We start from the raw sequence: 20,000 nt of genomic DNA, 5'->3' as shown, positions 1-20,000 counted from the left end.
AGTAAGTCTACACACACACACACCACACACACACACACACACACACTCCTGGATGAATCTACAGTAGACCCGACCCTGTGTGTGTGTGTGTGTGTGTGTGTGTGTGTGTGTGTGTGTGTGTGTGTGTGTGTGTGTGTGTGTGTGTGTGTGTGTGTGTGTGTGTGTGTGTGTGTGTGTGTGTGTGTGTGTGTGTGTGTGTGTGTGTGTGTGTGTGTGTGTGTGTGTGTGTGTGTGTGTGTGTGTGTGTGTGGGTCTCCTGAGCGCTGACCCGATGTTCTTGTCTGACTCCTGCCCGGCCACGCCCTCTTCGGCTGAGTCTGGGGTCACGCCCTGGCCAGGGCTGGGGTCTGGGTCACCACGGCGAGGCAGCAGGGTCAGAGTTCAAACCCCCAGCACCCCTGAGCTCTACTCCGCCCTACGGCTAACCTACAGCTGCAGGTCAGTCACACAGTGTCAATAGTGTGTAACTTCCTCAGTGTGCTCTTCCCTTCATGGTAAATGATAAATGGACTGCACTTATATAGCGCTTTTCCACCTTAGCGGCACTCAAAGCGCTTTACAATGGCCTCTCGTTCACCCATTCACACACACACTCACACACCAATGGAGGCAGCTGCCATGCAAGGTGCTAACCAGCTCATTGGGAGCAATTTGGGGTTAGGTGTCTTGCTCAAGGACACTTCGACATGTGGACAGTCGGAGCTGGGATTCGAACCGCTGACCCTTCGATCATTGAACGTATGCATTTAGAGGAAAGGAAGTGTTGTAGGCAAGGGTGTAGGTTTGGTTTCAACATTGGTAGGGACCATACAGTATAACAGTGTAGCCTGCATACACAATTTTTGCTGAGGAGGAGAGGTTAAACCTCTTAAATATGCATATATTTAGGAAATTGAATAATACTAATACAATGTTCTTAGTGTATCACATCCTGCCTGCTGCTGCGTCTCTCCACTCTCTCTCTCTCTCTCTCTCTCTCTCTCTCTCTCTCTCTCTCTCTCTTGGTTGCTGCTACGTCCCTCCACTCTCTCTCTCTCTCTCTCGGTTGCTGCTACGTCCCTCCGCTCTCTCTCTCTCTCTCTCTCTCTTGGTTGCTGCTACGTCCCTCCGCTCTCTCTCTCGACTGCTGCTGTGTTTCATGCATAAAAATGATTTGATTAAAATTGAGATTTTCATTGGATTTTTAGACTGACATTCAACTCATAAATTGATATATCTGTCCATTAGGGGAGTCACAAAATACCAGACTATTTACAATAATTGCATTTAGCGTAGGTAGTCAGTGTACTACTACTCACCGCAACTCACAAGTGCATCTCCTTTCTAAACAAGCGACTAAAAGAGCATAATCTATTGCTAAAGCCAAAGTGCAAGAGTAATAGGCTTGAAGAGGAGTTTTGAGCCTGCGGTGAAAGATGGGCAGTGACTCATATGTCCATTGCATATTAAAGAGTGTTGTGAATACTTGTAAAAAAGATTTGGTGTTTGTTTTTGCACAAATGTCTGCCCTCACCATGGCCTCCCATCGTCGTCCTCCACCCCCCAGGTCCAGTCAGAGAGAGGCCCAGTCAGAGAGCTGGGACAGGGGCCCAGAGAGACGCCTGCGTACCCCCTACCCTCCACACATGGACTGGTCCTCCTGATGGCCTGATCTAGGTATAGATAAGCAGCCTTAGTCTACAATACCTTCGGCTGAAGTGTTCTAGATAAAGTGTTTATTTTTGAGCAAGTGCTAAAAGAGTTTAGAGATGACCTACTGATTAATACACTGTACGTCTGACCTAAGTGTTCATGAATGTGTTTGTGTTTAAATATGTTTTGTCTGTGGGACCAATAAAGAATATTAGCTTCAGTATTTTGACTGTGTGGCTTCACCCATTTCTTCTTCACCGGCGCTTTAAAACTTAGTTTGGAGGCTCTGGTCCTTTTAATGAGTTTGTAAACTTGGACCGTTTTGCCCTTTGGCGAACCATAATGCATCACTACAAACCACCTGAGGACATTGTCTTCTTATTGGTCAGATGTGTCTCAGGAAGAAGGCCCTGTGTTCTGGACAAGTGTAGATTTCTGTGAGAGAAGCATTGCTCTGCAATTTAACATGGAGCATCGGCAGAGTTGGCATTTGCGAGGAACCGTGGTAATAATCCGGGCAATAACACTGTACCAGGTAGAACTATACCAGCAGAATGCCGAATGCACTCTGAGGAAACTGCCGCTTCACGCTTTGCAATCGCTGCCTTCAGGCACCTGAGCAGAACCAGGAGGGTAATATTGAGCTTTATATTCCTCATTCATAGTTTACATTTCTGCATCACAGTTAATATTCCTGTATAAAAGTTAAAGGAGTAGTAAAGGGAAAATGCATGTTTAGCCCTGTTTTAAGGTTACTTATGATCATATACAATGGTTCAGATCAAAACGTTGACAAAACTAGCACTTTTGAGAAAAGTCTGATAATTGCTCTACCAGCGTTTTGGTCATACAATGGATGTGGGTGGGCACCGTGAAAAATCTTTCAAAAACATGTTAAACTCTCGATTTCAGCTCACATGAACAATGTGTTTGACTTCTCCAAAAAGTCGCTCACCTGTCACAGTTCAGAGGGAGAATCAATCAATCAACAATCAATCAATCAATCAAAGCTTTATTTGTATAGCGCATTTCATACCCAGAGGCAACACAATGCTCTCCTGAACAGAACGCTCCCGTCTGACCAAACACAACCACACCAACTGTGTTCGGGGCGGCGGCACGCAGCTCGGGAGGTAGAGCGGCCGCCTGGGGATCGCAAGGTCCCCAGTTGGATCCCAGCTTCCGGAGTGTTCCGAAGTTTCCTAACCCCTCACGTGCGGCACGGGGGCGCAGTAAGTTCGGTAAAAATTTACAGTAATGTACACAAATTAGTTAGTTAACTAATGATTAGTTAATGAGTAGCATAGTTACTGATGGGGACTACTGTAGTAGTTACTGAGGAATTAGAGAACAGAATGGGTAGCCTACTAGGCCCGGCCGGCCGCGGATACCTGTAACAGCCGAACAGCCGCACGACAGCCTCTCGAAGCGCGGGATCGAATCCCGCATCGGGCGACAAACATTTTGAAGGGTATATCTGATTCATGCAAATTACCATTCTCTAGTCTGGATCTTGTATTATATAGGCTATAGATGTATATTTGTCTAATTATATTGCTTTACATTGCATTATATTTCTATAGGCAGCATAGGTTATTATCTTGTTCTGTGTGAAGTGAAGGAGCTATAACCAAATGACTTTATTCTTTTTACTTGTATGGTGGATGTAACAAATAATGTTATTTTTTGTTTAATGTGAACTATATACAGTAATACTATTACCATCAGGCAAATATCAAGGCATTGAAAACCTGAAAAAGTAAGAATTAAATATAATAAAGATTGAAATCTTAAAGCTGCAGTACTCTTCTGTGTTCAGTGTAGATTATATCAATAAACACAAGACACACTGACATGAACTTTGTTTTTTTATGTAAAAAAGGTCATAAGCAGTTGAAAAAATAATAAATTACAGATTATATATACACTATCAACACAGGACCAGTATGTACACATACAAATTCAATAGCAAATATACAAATATAATATACACAAAAAATATATAAATACAAATATACAAAAAAAAAACTTTACACACGCCAATGATAGTCACACGGAAGATCACACCACACATCAATACACCACACAGGAAGCTACAAAGTTAGCTAACTAGGGAGGCAACACCAGATAGACTCCAGGCTCCATTGGGAGAGCCAGAGGGGGCCACACACTGATTGGACAAGGTCACAGGTTATGGTGAAGGTGTATCCAGGTGTTCTTGATGGTGGAGGGCAGCTGCTGGTGGTCCAACCCCAGGACAAAGTGCTGGGTGTAGAACAAGGGCCCCCGGCACATGGACTGGCTGCTCTGATAGACTCCAGGCTCCATTGGGAGAGCCAGAGGGGGCTACACACTGATTGGACAAGGTCACAGGTTATGGTGAAGGTGTATCCAGGTGTTCTGGATGGTGGAGGGCAGCTGCTGGTGGTCCAACCCCAGGACAAAGTGCTGGGTGTAGAACAAGGGCCCCCGGCACATGGACTGGCTGCTCTCAGCCACCATGCAGGATTCAAAGCGCCGGTGGGTGTAGATGGGTTGCTTGACGCCCATGCAGGTCGTGGCCAGCTGCACAAACACATTGAATTTTGGGGTTTGAGTATATGCACATATTCATATCCGCTCATTAGAGTGTATACACGTGTGTGCGTGCGTGTGTGCCCTCACCTCCTTGTTGTAGAACTGCTCCAGTTCAGGGAGGGTGGGCCTGCCCCCTCTCTTCAGTATAGGCCAGGATGTCCGGGTGGATCTTCTGACTCCATCCCCACCTTGAACCAGCGCAGCTTCAACAGGATGTTGTCGACGGCAGAGTGGGTGTAGCTGGTCAGCAGCACACTGAAGACGCACGCGTGCAGAATATGACTAGAGAGAGAGAGAGAGAGAGAGAGAACTAATGCATGTACAGTATATGTCTTTGTTTCGTTGTAGGTTTAACAACCTACTGTATCTGGTATCTGTATGCGACTGCTATTTGGTCATTCAATTACAAAAAGCCATTGAGTTGTGCCCGCGTGCCCTTTCTGCCAGGGAATAGACAGAACACACTCTCTCTCACACACACACACTCTCTCACACACACACACACACACACACACACACACACACACACACACACACACACACATACAAAGACAAACAGACAGGCAGAGAGACAGATGAGTTAGAGGAAGGTGACAGGAATAAAGCAGGGCTAAGTGTACAAAATACTGAGATGAACTCCCTCCCTGTCTTACACATACACATTACCTTATAGGAGGAGACCTGAGTGTCTGAGAGGAAGTTCTTCATGGCCTGTTTCTGAGTCTTGTTCAACCCTAAAGGACACACACTCTCTCTCACACACACACACACACACACGCATGCACGCGCGCGCGCAGACACACACACACACACACACACACACACACACCTCCATCTCCCTGCTCCAATTGTTTTGTGTTCCCCGTCTCTGAACCCTGTACACCTATCCTCCAAACACCACAAGTCACTTCCCCTTCTCTGCAGCCCACCTGGTCCGTTCAGCCTCATAGAACTCAGACTTTTGGAACTGCCTCCAGCTCATCTCCTTCTGCATGCCCTGTGGCTTGTACAGGGAGAACACTTTGGAGGGGCAGTAGATGTATTTCCCTGACACCCCGGGGAAGTCTGTATGAATATGAGGGCTGTTGAGTCCCTGTTTCAGTGGCTGGTGACAGAACCTGCACAGGCGGCCTGTTGGCAGCTGCACTTCTGCCTTCCTCTTTGCCCTCTCCTGTAGCACCTTCCTTGCCTCGGCCCCCCTCTGTTTTGCACCCTCCAGCTCCCGCTCAAAAAACGAAGACGCAGAAAAGTTCTCAAAAGACATACGGGGGTCAGTGAGGCCCTCGGCTGCATAGGTCTGAAAGACCTTTTTGGAGCAATAAAAGTATTTCACTGCTTCTGACTGATAGAAGAAATGAACTGAAGAGCCGTCACCTGCATAGCGTGACTTTGGCTGACCACAGGCTGAACAGTTCCTCGTCGTCTTCTTCTTCTGCGGTTGTTGTTGTTGTTGTTGTAGTTGTTGTTGTTGTTTTTGCATGATCTCTGTCACAATCTGCTCCACAGCTGACCGGCTCAGTGACTGCTCCTGAGGGGGAGCTAACGGTGGAGGGTTGAGAGTTGCCGGAGGCATGGTTGTGACAGGCACACTGACCGTGAGGCTGCCTGTGGTCAAACTCTGCCACAGCTGCTGTGTCTCCAAAACCTTCTCCGGGCTGGTATTGAGGGCCGAGCTGGTGTTTTTTAATTTGGCCTGATGTTTTACATACCTGGAGATATGTTGCCATGTAGTGGGATGAAGGAGACTGTTGGGGTCAGTGCACGACCTATGGACCATGGCAGCATAGTCTGCATCCACTCGCTTCAGGATGTCTTTAGCTCCATGGTGCTTTGTCAGGAGCCCGTCGATGGCAGCTGTCATGGCTCCTGTCCAACGGCTATGGTCCAGGACTTGAATCCGGCCTCCTGTCTTGATGGGTCCAGTGCGGGCAGCCCGGGGAGAGGAGGATATGGGCAGCAGTGCTACCTCTGGCTGGGCAGCCCGGGGAGAGGAGGATATGGGCAGCAGTGCTACCTCTGGCAGTCCTTAAACAATAAAGAATAATATCAATATAATTGTTTTTTTTAATCAAACTTCATAGGAAACATTTTGTGATAATACTGTCATATGGCGTTATCATTACAACTACTTTTTACAGAAGAAATAAAATAATTGTAACAATAATTTTAATTTTGTTACATTTCTATTGTTAGTGGAAAGTATATACACATACAATTGTCATGAAATAAATTCTATTGAATGTGTCCAAGCCTGTTTTTTACTGTGAGGTCTGTATTAAGGATGGTAGGTGGGTAATTTAACTGACCTGTTTCCATCAAAGACAGAGTCTCTGCCTTAACTGTGGGAGAAGAAGTCCAGGGCTGCTGGAAAGACAGGATTGGCACTACTCCGACTGGGTCGTCATTGGTGGTCTCCTGTAATATAGCATGAAATAGTGATTTAGTCAGCCAGTCAGTAGGTCGGTCAGCCAGCCAGCCAGTCAGTCAGCCAGTCACTGGTCAGTCAGTCAGTCAGTCAGTCAGCCAGCCAGCCAGTCAGTCAGTCAGTCAGTCAGTCAGTCAGTCATTGACAGTGAGTGATTAATCTAGATTACCTGATAGTCTGGCTCGGTGCTCTCAACTGCAGCAGGGCTGTGATGCTGTGTCTCAGTGGCTACAGCAGCTGGGATGTTGGACTGTGCCTTGTTCTTGTCCCAGTTCAGAATGACAGGACGACAGCCTGGCTCCACATACTGCAGTCCAAATCTCTCCTCAGTGTCCACGTTGGATATCTGCAGCAGCGGGTACTTTGCCCTCCCTGTCACTTTTGCAGAGGCGATGTTCAATTCTGCCATTAACAGGGGGTCAAATACAGCTGGCAGATTGACACCGGGCTGTTTCAGGTCCACTAGCCTCTGGAAGTTCCACCGTGCCACTCCAGTCATTGCCTGGGCCTGGAAAAGTTCACAGGACACCTTGTTGCCTGTCACCCACTGGGCTTGGTGAAAGTGGAAGCCCTCCTGCTGGGAGGTGCCCCTCACAGGGATCCAGATGGGCACAGCAGCTCCCTCGCCCTTGGCGTGATTGAGCTGCAAGGTGCCGCCGTGCCTGTAGACGATCCCCTCACCCACCTCAGGGTCGCTCAGGCAGCCTCTGAGGATGTGGATCCGCTGTATCCTCCACACTTTCAGCATGGAGGCCTTGAAGAGGGGCACATCGTTGATGTCCTTTGCCAGGTGGAAGTGATGTAGGACATCCTCAACTCTTTGCAGCAGCTCTCGGGGCTGTGGCACTTTCGTCCTGCAGTGCTCTCGGGTGTGCTGCTTGGTGGGATTGGCAGGAGAGATTCCGCAGAACGTGTAGGCCTCCTTGAGCTTCTCCAGATCGCTCTGGTCGACAACCATGAATGCTGCAGAGAGGAACTTACAGAAAGAGCTGTAAAGAGGATGATGCTCGGACACACACTCCCTGCAAAGGCGGCGCATACAATGAAACAAGTCCAACTTGATGGGGATGTCGTTGTTGAACTTGGTCCTTGAAGCAGATGTGCTAGCCAGGTTTCCAGAGGTCGCCTGCACCACGATAGCCTCTGAGGTCCTCCAGCAGTCCCACAGCAGGTGTTCCTGAGGCCCAGGGTTCTGGACCTTGAAGGCAGCACAGCAGTCCCTATAACAATAAAAATACATTTCAATTGACCAAAAATGACCTTGCAATAGGAATAAAAAAACAACAAAAAACAACAACAACAAACGGACACAAAGACAACAATAAAACAAAAAACTATATATAATGTACAATTTAAAAAATAGAAATCATGTTTTCAATTGAAATGTAATCTTTACCTGTCCACCTACTGGTAGCTTGCCTTCTCCACTCCAGCTGCAGTGAAGCGTTGCGACAGACCCTCATACATGGGGTAAAGGGACCGATCACACTCCGACTGCACCATCACCCAGCTCAGGATCATCCAGTTCTCATTCATGACAGCATAGGAAGACATGGTGCCGGACGACAGCACAACCTTCCTAGCTACCTTGCGGGTGTGATCTGATCTCAGTGCCTGGCCAAAGGTCCCCTGTAGTAGCAGAGTGAGGTGCTGCTCCTGCCGCTGATACTCGTGAATCAGGCAGTCCGCTAGGTACTGAGGAGAAACAGACACCCCACCCCAGCCGTCAGCATCAGCATACCCACCAAATGGAGCTGGAGTATCTCCCTGTCTGAGGAGCCCAGTGATGGTTCTCTGGCCGTAGACTCCTGCCTCTGCATCCCGGACGTTCTGCACACTCAGGAGGTAGGCCAGGTGAGCTCTCTCATACTTTAGGTGGAGCGCCTCCGTCAGCTGCTTCGCCGTGTCCTCTGGTGATCTGCCGCTGCGCCTCATCTCTGTCATCACCGTCCTGCAAATGGCCTTCTTGTGGGTGAGGAAAGCTGGCACAACGTCACGGAAGCGCTGTGGCAGCTTCTCCAACCACTGGGGCTTGTCAGCATGCCAGTACTTTTTGCAAGCCTTGCAGGTCAGCCGCGAGGCTAAAATGAAGTACTGACCGCTTGTGCCAGTGATCACCCTGGGCCTTCCAGTGCCAGCAGAAGCTACCTGAGGATGAGGACAGTCGTAGAGACAGGGCAAGGTGTAGCTGCTCCTCATCCTCTCCATGATGGCGTGCTCAGGCTTCCAGATGAAAAATGGATGCAGCTGGAAGTACTTGACAGAAGGGAGCTCTGTGATGGAGTCTATGAGCTCAGGTTGCGGAGGGTGACGCCACAAGGAGACCATGTTCATGGGGTGCCGTACTGGACGAGAGCCTGGCCACAGCCCCAATGCCTCCATCTCAGCCTTCATCCACACCTTCTGCTGCTGGGAGCAGTTCCACTGTGAAACATCCTGATCATAGTGGGGAGCAGCTGCAGGCGGCTGTAGGGAGACTACAGGGACAGGAGGTGCTGGACACGGCAGATCTGTAAAACACAGTAAAACACTATAGTACATACACAATACGAGGAGAGGAGAGGGAGCTCTACATGTATATTAATGACAGCTGTGGTTAAATCAGTGTCACAAACACACACATACCTTCAGGGAGGACAGTTTCTTCCTGTGCTTCCACAGGAGCGACACTCAGTGTTGATGAAGCTAGGATGTTGAGATGCAAAAAGGAAATAGAAGTGAGATTTACACATTAAAATGAACATTAGGATGTTGCTTCTCACAGTGATAAAGAAAATGAAACAATTAGCTTATACTACATATATACTATACTATAAATACCTTCAGAAAGAAATGAAGCTTCTGCTTCCAAAGAGACTGGCTCTCTGTGAGCTGTGGAAAAAAAGGTGCAACAAAAGTTGTGACCACGGACCACCACCAACTTAAACCACCACCAGGTGTTATCATTATTTAACATTCCACATAAGTACTACATCTAACGCTGCAAAATGACATTTTGATTGGTCAGAATGAAACTGATACTGCTCTGAGCATACTAGTAGTACATACTTGGTCTCAGTATGCTGGGTGCAGGCTCTCTTATCCCGAGCTGAGGAGCGATGGCGAGCAGTTGAGGGGGGACCGGCAGAGGAGCCTTCACTGTGGCTGTGAGATTAAAAGAAAGAAACAAACAAACATCACACATCATTTGGTCACATAACATAACCAGAAGCGGAATGGAGGTGTTGTTGACGGACAGATGGAAGTACACAGGCCACCAAAAACATATCCTCTCACCCTGCGACGTCATCAATAATAATAATAATGTCACACATTAGTCATGATGGTGAGATGTAAACATGTATAATAACCTTTCACAGAAGCCACAGGGACAGGGGCATCATTCAGGTCCGCAGCTCTGGAGACAGCTGCAACTGCTGACGTCCTGTGAGCTGTAAAGACAATTCATTCAAAAGTCATTTTCCTCACACAAGTTTCATACAATCATGGCTGGCATGTTAATTCCTTCAATTAGTGGGAAATGAACATAAATATCAGAACAGACCAAAACAACAACTAGTTGAAAGAGAATAATAATGGCTGGTGAATTCTGGTGACACAGAATCCACCCTCCACACTGATGGAGACAAACCTGGTGTTGCAGACACAGCCTGGGCTCTGGAGACTGCTGCTGGAGGCCCTGAGAGACCAGCCTGGGCTCTGGAGACTGCTGCTGGAGGCCCTGAGAGACCAGCCTGGGCTCTGGAGACTGCTGCTGGAGGCCCTGAGAGACCAGCCTGGGCTCTGGAGACTGCTGCTGGAGGCCCTGAGAGACCAGCCTGGGCTCTGGAGACTGCTGCTGGAGGCCCTGAGAGACCAGCCTGGGCTCTGGAGACTGCTGCTGGAAGCCCTGAGAGCACAGCTGCCATTACCCTTTTATCACATACAGTAACATTTTCAAGAAGCTTTTCATATTAAACTGAATCCACTCACTTTCTTTAGATGGAGAAAGATTTAACATTTCTCTCTCCAGCTCCTCGTCCTCCTCCATCACTAGGAGATAAACAGTGACATGCATTGTGTGTTAGATACAGTACTTTTTTTCTTTTAACATAAAATCAGTATTGTTTTTGTGAACTGACCCAAAGTGCTGGATGTCGGTGTGGAGGCTGCTGCAGCTGAGACACAGGGCTCTGCTCTCTGCTGCTTCAGGATGAACTGCTGCAGTTTATACATCTGACTGTTTTTAAAACATTTGGTCCTTAATATAAACTCAGCATATCCATCTGCCCTGCTGTCCCAGATCTGCTTCCAGGTGTCCTGGGCCCTGACTCCGAAGCCCACAATGTTGTCTCCCTCGGACGTCACTGGTGGTGCTGGCGTTTGGGAGAGGATGTGCTCCCTCAGGTCCTGTATTACCTTGAAGCTCCTGGCATACTCAAGGAATGAGTGGAGGCTGTCCTTGCTGGGTCCTGTGGGGTTGTATGAACTCTCTTTCTCCTCCTCTTCCACCCTCTTCATTAAGAAGAGGGTATAACCCACATCATTTTCAAGGAGCCAACGGTATGGTTTGCCCTTGTACTTTCCAAACTGGAGCACATGCTCCCCCATCACCTCCAGTTTGTCTGACGCATCCCCTCCCTGCTGACGGACCATAGTCAGGGCGTTACTCCTCACAAGGTCATGCGGTTGAGGAGGAGACTTGTCCTGCAGTTTGGGATTTTTTTTAATCCTCATAGCCTCATCTGACGGGTCCTTCCTCAGGTGACCTGATGGGCCCTTCCTGAAAGACACCGTCTTCCTGCCTGGGAAGAAGCTAAAGGCGGTCTTCTTCATTATAGCCTGTGCACAAAATACAATGCATATTATATAGTAATAATTTAAAAATGTAATCATACTGTTATATGAAGTTATTCATGTAAATGACAAGCAGCATTTGTAATGACATGGTAACATTTCATATTAGATAGATGGATAGATGGATAGATGGATAGATAGATAGATAGATAGATAGATAGATAGATAGATAGATAGATAGATAGATAGATAGATAGATAGATAGATAGATAGATAGATAGATAGAGATCTTGGGCGACGAGTGTCTTTAGAGATGGCCTCGTTGAAACGAATGTGGAGAGCTGACAGCTGTAAGCGCAGCCGACGAGCCAATGCGTATTTTACGCACGGTCCAAAATGGCCATGCTGTTCAGGTCCCGAATAACACCCCGTTTAACTGATCGAGTTTAAACAGCATTTCATATTAGATGGATAATATGGATAGATGGATAGATAGATAGATGAACATCGAGAGCGATATTTCTCAAAAGACTAACTTAGATAACTTGACCGGTGTTGTGCAACGGTAACGTGAACACACAATGAAAGCGTTGGTTCTGTAACAGCATGAGAGAATATAGATAGCTAACCCGATTGAAAGCTTTTCTAGACGTGCAAAATTATTAAATCGGATAACGTTAACGTTAACGTTACGTAGACATACATTAGCGTTTGCTAGCCTAGTTAACCTTGGCTTGCTAGAAAGACATCAAGTTAACGTTACAACCTGTCGGCACCAAGACAAAAACGTATTTGCTAAGGCATAAACAGTTGGCCCTGAGAATTGTTGATTTTTCTACTTGATACAAACAAAGATCACTTACGTTTGATAAGTCCGAGTCTTTTTGATGCTACTGTATAAACTCAATTGACTGCAGTACTCAGAGCGTCTCATTCAAAACAAACCGCGTCTCTAAAGCGGGGGAAACAGCGCCGCCCAAATCCCGCTTGCGGCCAAAAAGAAAATTGCATGCGTACTGATAAAACTACCATAGAGAATGAATGGGAAACGATAAGAGAAATAATGACAACTATCGGCGCTGCCCGCGCGGGGTAGTTACTGAGGAACTAGAGAACAGAATGGGTTGCCTACTAGGCCCTAGTAGTTACTGAGGAACCAATGATTAGTTAATTAGTAGCCTAGTTACTGATCAACTATGAATGACTGTAGATAATAATAATAAAAATAATAATAATTGGTTACCTCTATAATCCTCAGTCTGTTCTCTAGTTACCCATCACTATCTACTAAACCGTCATGGATTCATAGTTAATCAGTAACTACTCATTAATCATTGGCTCCTTATTAGTTAGGCCTACTTAGAAACTAGCATAGCCTACTATTTTTTTGTGTACCATATTGTAAAGTGTTACCTGTGCGGAGTGTGCATGTTCTCCCCGTGTTCACAGGGGGTTGCCCCATAAGGAACCCAATACGAAGAACCAGAAAAACATGCAGAAGACCCCTATCGCTGTCCGTCCCCTGGACAGGACCCGGGCGCGTCCCATGCACGCTGCCCACTGTCTGCTCCCGCTGCCCTTGGGGAAAGGACGTCGGGATGGGTTAGAGCCCAGAGAAATTTCCATCAGTGCATGCTCCAGCCATTTTGTGCGTGTGTTCCCTACACCGTGTGATAAATAAAGATGTTTGTTTGTTTTGTGTGTTTGTGCAACAGAGGCAAAGGCCGAGCGTCGTTGTCATATTAAAAGTCCGCATATTAATACATTTTAACAACTTAAACATGCATTGGGGCACCCAGACAAATAAAGTAGACTAGCCTATAACTGAATAAGTGAGCACTTATAGACGGTGGATAAAGCCCGCTCCATGATAGCAGCCTTGGCTTCAACGCACGCGTCTGGCCCGTGGCCCTGATTGGCTTTTGACAAGAGGCATCTGATTGGCTTTTGACAAGAGGCATCTGATTGGCTTTTGACTCGAGGCATCTGATTGGCTTTTGACTCGAGGCATCTGATTGGCTTTTGACTCGAGGCATCTGATTGGCTTTTGACTCGAGGCATCTGATTGGCTTTTGACTCGAGGCACTTTCTAAACACCTGCAGCTAATCTCTCTGGCAGGAGGTCTGTTACTGTCACAGTTCGTTGTTTTGGATGCTGAGGAAGCTTCACGTTGGGACCTACTGTGTCCGTTGATGTGGCCAGTCATTTGTGTGGGGAAGTTTTTCATTTTTAAACTTGGAGGGCGTGTATGAAGTTTCGAAATCTACCCATTCTACATGGAGCCGGAGACAGAGAATGAGGGATTCCAACGTTGGCGAGACTATTTCAAGCTCGTGGACGTCGTCCGTGATATCATACAGGAGTCAGAGCTGTCACCGGGACAAGCTGTCCCCGGGGACACCGGGGCCGGTTTGGTGCCTAGACGCCCGGTAACTTCTGCACGACGAGACGAGCAGCACCGGGATGAGGCCGCGGGGGTCCCAGACGCTGGAGCGGAGCCCAACCTGGCAACCTGCCGACCGGGCACTCGGGGACCTACGGAACGGAATAAGAGGGCAACCGGCAAGTCACCGGAGAAACCGTCTGCGTCGGAGCGCAAACTCTGCAGCTTCTGCAAGAGCAACGGGGAGTCTGAGACCGTGTTCGCCTCTCACTGGCTGAAGGACCAGGGCGGGGAGGTGGTGTGTCCTTACCTGCGCCAGTATGTCTGCACCCTGTGCGGCGCCACCGGGGCCAATGCCCACACCAAGCGCTTCTGTCCCCGGGTATCCAGCACCTACAGCTCGGTGTACGTCAAGAGCCCCCGCTGATGCTGTCTTCATGCGGGACATCCCTGAGGTCTAGTTCAGTCGACGCCCAAAGATTGATAGTGTTTACTTGTGTTTACAGGACTCAGACTGCCTTACAACAATGCACATTTGCACCTTCGCGCAATATCCACTTTATGCCTATTACGCCGGATTGCACTAGTTTATTACTATTTTATTGTTTCTATTGCACTGTTTTATTATTACTACTGTATTGTTTCTATTGAACTGTGTAGTGTTCTTATTGCTATTTTATCGTTTCTATTGCAGTGTGTGTGTTTGTGTATGTTTTTATAACTATTTATCCTGTAGGCTGCTATTACTGTTTTATATAGGCTACTGTGGTGTTGCTACAGTGAGGGACAATCCCCCAAAGTCTGCTGTCAAACTGTTGAACAGACAACATACTTACATTTTAAACTTTTTATGGGCTACAATGACAGTAGGCCTGACTGACTTCATTTTAATGAACAGTGTGGTATCCTGTTTGTAGGTTTAATCATGTGTGTGATACGTTGACTATGTATAAGCTAAACCTGCCGGACTGCAAACAATATCTTATAAGCATGTCCATGTCTGAAGTTGTGATAATAACAATATTTTATTTGGCTAACCTGGTGTGTTTGAATTTCTGTGTCACAATAGAAGTCAGGTGGATGTGGGACTGGTCCCTAGCAGATATAGGCTATTACCTACATCACCGATCATCATTACACAAAGCCACAGAAACACAAAAAACACCTCATTACAAGCTATCCTCACCTGCACAGAACATGCAGGGAGAGACAGAACTCAAGAAATTGTCTTGATTTGTCTTTATGTCCATTGAAATGTCAGTGCCAGGAACAGGTTTCATTTCAGTCCATGAAACCATGGGCATGTGCATCAACTGTAAGAACGCAATGACTAACATTTGGGCGGGGGCTTTATTTCCCAGAGGCTCTTGCTGCTGTCAGATATCGGAATGTCGGGGTTGGGGGCCGAAACTTCGGCGTGGCAGTGCCCTGGCCCGACGCAGGCCCTCCAACTCTCGATGGGCGGCCATCACTGTCCGACTGAGAGAGAGAGAGGGAGGGAGGGAGGTAGAGAAGGAGGGAGGGAGAATGAGAAGGTGTGTGTGTGTGATCATCACAGCCCTGTTTACAGCCTTGACATGGAGACAGAGTCTACTGGAATCAAATCACAGCTCAGAGATCAGCGGTGGCTGTCAGCTCTGGCCAATGAGATCAACAGGTCAAAGGTTGGTCGCTGAGAGCAGGGGCCACCCGGAAACCAGAGAGAAATGGAGGAGAGAGGGGGAAGACGAGGAGAAGGGGAGGGCAAGATGGAGCATGTTTTAAAATAGATGACTGGATGGATGGATGGATGAGGGAGATAAAGAAACTGACAGAGGGAGAGAGAGAGAGACTAATGTTTACATCTTATTGTTTGTTATTTTGTTTTGTTTTCCTTTATATTTTGGTTTATGTAAACATATGTTTCCCATGCCGATAAAGCCCCTTTGAATTGTACTGAATTGAGGGAGAAGAGGAGGACTTACTTCAGGGAGGACAGTTCGCTGATCAGGCCACAGACCAGTTCGGTGGCGTCCACGTGGCAGCCTGCGTCTTCCTCACCCTCCTCTTCCTCACTGGAGAGTGAAGAGGGACGAAAGGAGGTCAAAGTTTAGTATGCCGGGGATGACACATGAGGTATACTGAAATATAATGACATGAATCTATCTATCTATCTATCTATCTATCTTCCACATCTCTATCTCCTTCATTCCCACTCATTCTCACCCTCCCCTCCCTTCTCTCTCCTTCACAACTCTCTCCCCTCCGTCTCCCCCCCCAGTCCCCCACCTCTCTGCACCCCCCTACCCCCCACCCCCATCGCACCCTTTCACTTACTTCAGAGTGATGTCGTTCAGTTGGGAGTCAGACACGTCGTCTGGACAGCCAGGCCCAAACGGGTCGGGGGCGTGTCCGACTCCAGTGTGGGGCGGCCCCGGGTCGCCGTCACCGGACCCGGATCTCTTCGGCCAGGCGGTGACGTCCCCCGGTGGGGCCCAGCTGTCCGCCAGGGGGAGGGCCGCCGCGAGGTCTGGCTCGCACACGGACGTCGCTCCGGCGCCCGCAACTGGGCCACTCTCAGCCCCGGCCTCGACCCCGACCCCGGCCCCAGCGCCTCCCTCCGTCTGGCCAGGGGAGCTGTGTCTCTCCCCCCTCTCCCCCCGGAGATCCCCGTCTCTTCCCGCCTCAGCCCCTCTTCCTTCACCTTCCTTCTCTTTCTCCTCCTCTATTTCCTCCACCCCTCCTTCCGGCTCTGGGCCGTCTGCCGCCGGCTGGCCCCGCCCCTGGCCCTCCTCCCGCCCGGCTGGGACGCCCATCCCCAGGACTCTCCTCTCCCCAGGACCCCCCTCCTCCCCTGGGGCTGACCGGCTGGCTGGCCCGGGGACTTCGTCGCCGACTCCGGACAGAGGCTGCTCCTCCTCCTCCTTCTCAACCTCCTCCTCCTGCTCAACCTCCTCCACTTTCTCCACCTCCTCCTCCCTCTGCTCAGTACTGCTCCCCACCGGGACGAGGACAGCGAGGGACAGGGCTGGGGATGGTGGCGTAGTTCCTTCTCTCGCCACCGGGGCGGCGGCGCCGTCCTCCCCGCTGCCGCCGCGTGCCGCCTCGCCTCCCTCCCTCTCCTCCGGCGCTCCCTCGCTCTCTCCCTCCGTCACGCTCGCTCTCCTCTCCTCCTCCTCCTCCTCCTCCAGGCTGCGGGCCCTCTTCTCCCTCGGGCCCCCCATCCCCATCCTCCTCCTCTTCCTCGGCGGGGGCTCCGCCCGCTTCCTCTCGCCCCCCGCACGCGCACCTCCCTCTCTCCCGCTCCTCTCTCCTCCCGCCGTGTTCAGCTCCTCCGGCTCACGGCCCGCGGGGCGGCCCTCCCCCCCGGCCTCGGCCTCTCCTCCCTTGGTAGGGGGCCGGGCGACGTGGGGCTCTGGTTCAGTGACTGTGGAGGGACGAGGTGACGAGGTGAGCGAATCCGCTCCCCCAGTCTCCTCCTCTTCCTCCTCTTCGTCCCCGCCCCGGCGGATGTCCTCGAAGGACCGCTCCGTTTTGTTCCCCTCGTCTTCATCCTGATTGGTCAGCCCTGCACAGCTCTTCACAGCCTGGCCGATCATTGGTTGCTCATCGGGGCTGGTCACGGGCGGCCTTTCCTCCGCTAGCTCCCCCGGTTTGCTGGGGGAAATGGTATCTCCCCCTGTCTCCTCGCGGGACGAGCCATTAACGCTTGCCGGAAGGGGGGGCTGATAATCCTCCTCAGAATCTGCGCTTGTCGGAATGTTTATCGCCGTTACCTCAGGGCTCTGAGCAAAGGAAAGGCAACCATCTCTTGACACCTTTACTAGAAACTTTACCAACACATTGTATTAGTAGCGAAGTAATTCATTATGTCTATTTCTGTTGGAAATATAGCTCCATGATGTAGCCTGTTTTGTATTTTGTCAACGAATATACTGGTGTACAGTAGGCTACCTGCTGTGGGTTAGGGTTAGGGTGTACCTGCGGTGGGTTTGTGTGCTGCAGGTCTCCTGTGTCCCTCCAGGGGGCGCCACCCGCCAGCTCTGCTGTCTTCCTGCTGGACCTGAGGCTTCTTCTGGGCAGTGGTAGGCTGCACTGTATATCTTCTTTAATCAAAATAGCACACTTTAGCAAAGAAATCCCTGAGAGATTCTCTCTTATTAAATGCAACGCATAAATCATTGTGAGCAGCAACACTTTACTGGTGCATGTAATTACAGGACCCGCATATACTGAATACTTATATATAATACTACTAATACTACTAATAATACTAATACTACTAATATATAATAATTCAATATATATATACTGAATGATTAGAGGCAATGCACATGACAGCTTTGAGAGCTGCTGAAGTCTTTTTGAGATTCTAGCTAATGACAATGCACTAATGATGATGATGATGATGAAGATGATGATGATGATGACAATGCACTAATGATGATGATGATGATGATGACAATGCACTAATGGCGAAGTCTTTACCATTGCTTGTGGTCCGGGTCCTTCTTTGACTCATCATACCTGTCTCAAAACATGACAAAGACTAAACAGAAACAAAACAAAGCAAACAAAGACATGGCAAGACATCACAACTAGTTGTTGTATAAGAATAAACGGTCATCTTTATCTTTCAAAGTGGTGGCTAGTAACTTTAGTTGGCCAGCTAGCGGAGCCTGAGGTAACGTAAATTTTTTAAACTTTTACACTTTTAACAACCTTTAAGCTAGTGTTGGTGAGCTGAGCCTAATAACCAGATGGTAAAAATCGTAGTTTGGTTGATTGTCAGTAGTAGTAGTTGTTGTTGTTGTTGTTGTTGTTGTTGTTGTTGCTTTAACTAGCTAACTACCTTCCTCCTTGATGCTGATGCTGTTCATGAACTCGATGAACTCAACAGCAGTTGTCAAGGTTAGCGACAGTTTTACGTCAGCGGTGGAATCCAGGGGCGTGTTCCAAAAAAAGCCGTAAAGCAACGAATTACGTTGCCAATGGCGACGCAATGCAGGAAGTAAATCTAAATTCCCACTCGCCGTTCGTGTTTTGACAGTTCAAGCGTGTTAGTTTGATTGCGAATGTGTTCGTAATATTTCTGTACATTATCCTCAACGAAGTAAGCACTGAAAACGTATGCCATTGTGAATTGCTGGTAATGGTAACGTTTACATAATTGGTAGACAATGTTTACATTGTTGCATTGCACTGTTTATATCTGCTGACTCGATAATTAGTTAACGCTATCTAGATAGCACTAGCTGATATGATATGGTTTTGCTTATTGATTGATATGTATTGTACATTTTGCTAGAAAATCTGTGGGCGACAATCAGATCGAGACACAAAATAATTTCCTACCATTGGATCTAAATGTTAGCTTACTGCCGATTGGAGCAGACAGACTTGTTAAAAGCCCACACAATGGAAGTATTTACTATATATTGATCGGCATTGGTTCATTGATCGGTGATCGATCTGTTTCCATAGTTCTTGTCTTGACAGAGAGACGTGTCCATGAGTCGCAGTAGGAACCCCGCACCACGGGGCCAGGGGGCAGCCCGGGCCAAACAGGTGGGTACACGCAGCTAAGTACTATGAAAGATCAAAGTGTGATGAATCAGTCAGATATGACAAGTGTTGTAATAGATTATTACAATCTATTACAACAGGTATTATTGTCACAACAGCTATTAGTGTCACAACAGGTATTATTGTCGCTGTACAAGAAGTTCACCATTCCTTCTTCCATCTCCCCACTCTCTTTCTCCCTATTCTTTCACTCTTTCTCTCTCCCCTTTCTCTCACCGCTGTCTCTTCCCTCTATCTCCCGCCCTCCCTCTCTCTCTCTCGCTCTCTCTCTCTCTCTCTACCTCCCTCTCTCTCTCTCTCTCTCTCTCCCTCCCTCCCAGATGGGGCTCCTCCTGGACCTGGATGGAGGGATGGAGGACGGAGGGAATGAGGAAGAGCTGGAGGCGGAGCTTCTGGCCCTGATGGGAGGCGGAGGGACACCGGCCAAGAAAGGGGGAGGCAGAGGTGAGTGGTCTGTGTGTCTGTGTCCTCTCATTGACAGGTTGTGTGTGTCTCTGGCTTTGTTCAAGCTGCAGGCAAATCAGATTTGTTCCTCAAATCCGATCTTTAGGACTGACTGACCACACTGTTGGTCTTTAGGACTGACTGACCACACTGTTGGTCTTCAGGACTGACTGACCACACTGTTGGTCTTTAGGACT

General features: G+C 48.5%; 2 protein-coding genes across 2 annotated transcripts in view; both read left to right on the top strand.

The window, feature by feature from the left end:
• LOC311327341 (afadin- and alpha-actinin-binding protein) overlaps positions 1–1,643 on the top strand; it is a gene marked incomplete at both ends in the record, with an annotated part of 11,298 nt that extends 9,655 nt beyond the window's left edge. Inside the window, 2 exons of the mRNA XM_084460375.1 lie at positions 339–438; positions 1,547–1,643. Of these exons, the coding sequence (XP_084316501.1) occupies positions 339–438; positions 1,547–1,643 (197 nt within the window). The remainder of the gene's footprint in view (positions 1–338; positions 439–1,546) is intronic.
• Positions 1,644–13,687: 12,044 nt separating this feature from the next.
• Positions 13,688–14,221, top strand: nanos3 (nanos homolog 3; the record flags this gene model as incomplete). Its single annotated transcript, XM_084460374.1, has 1 exon — positions 13,688–14,221. The coding sequence occupies one exon, from the start codon at positions 13,688–13,690 to the stop codon at positions 14,219–14,221; it is 534 nt and encodes a 177-aa protein (XP_084316500.1).
• Positions 14,222–20,000: the final 5,779 nt, after the last annotated feature.

This window comes from Borostomias antarcticus, assembly GCF_949987555.1.
Source record: "Borostomias antarcticus genome assembly, chromosome: 31".
Classification (NCBI taxonomy): Eukaryota; Metazoa; Chordata; class Actinopteri; order Stomiiformes; family Stomiidae; genus Borostomias; species Borostomias antarcticus.
The sequence above is the reverse complement of the archived record's forward strand: the minus strand, read 5'-3'. Positions and strand labels throughout refer to the sequence as shown.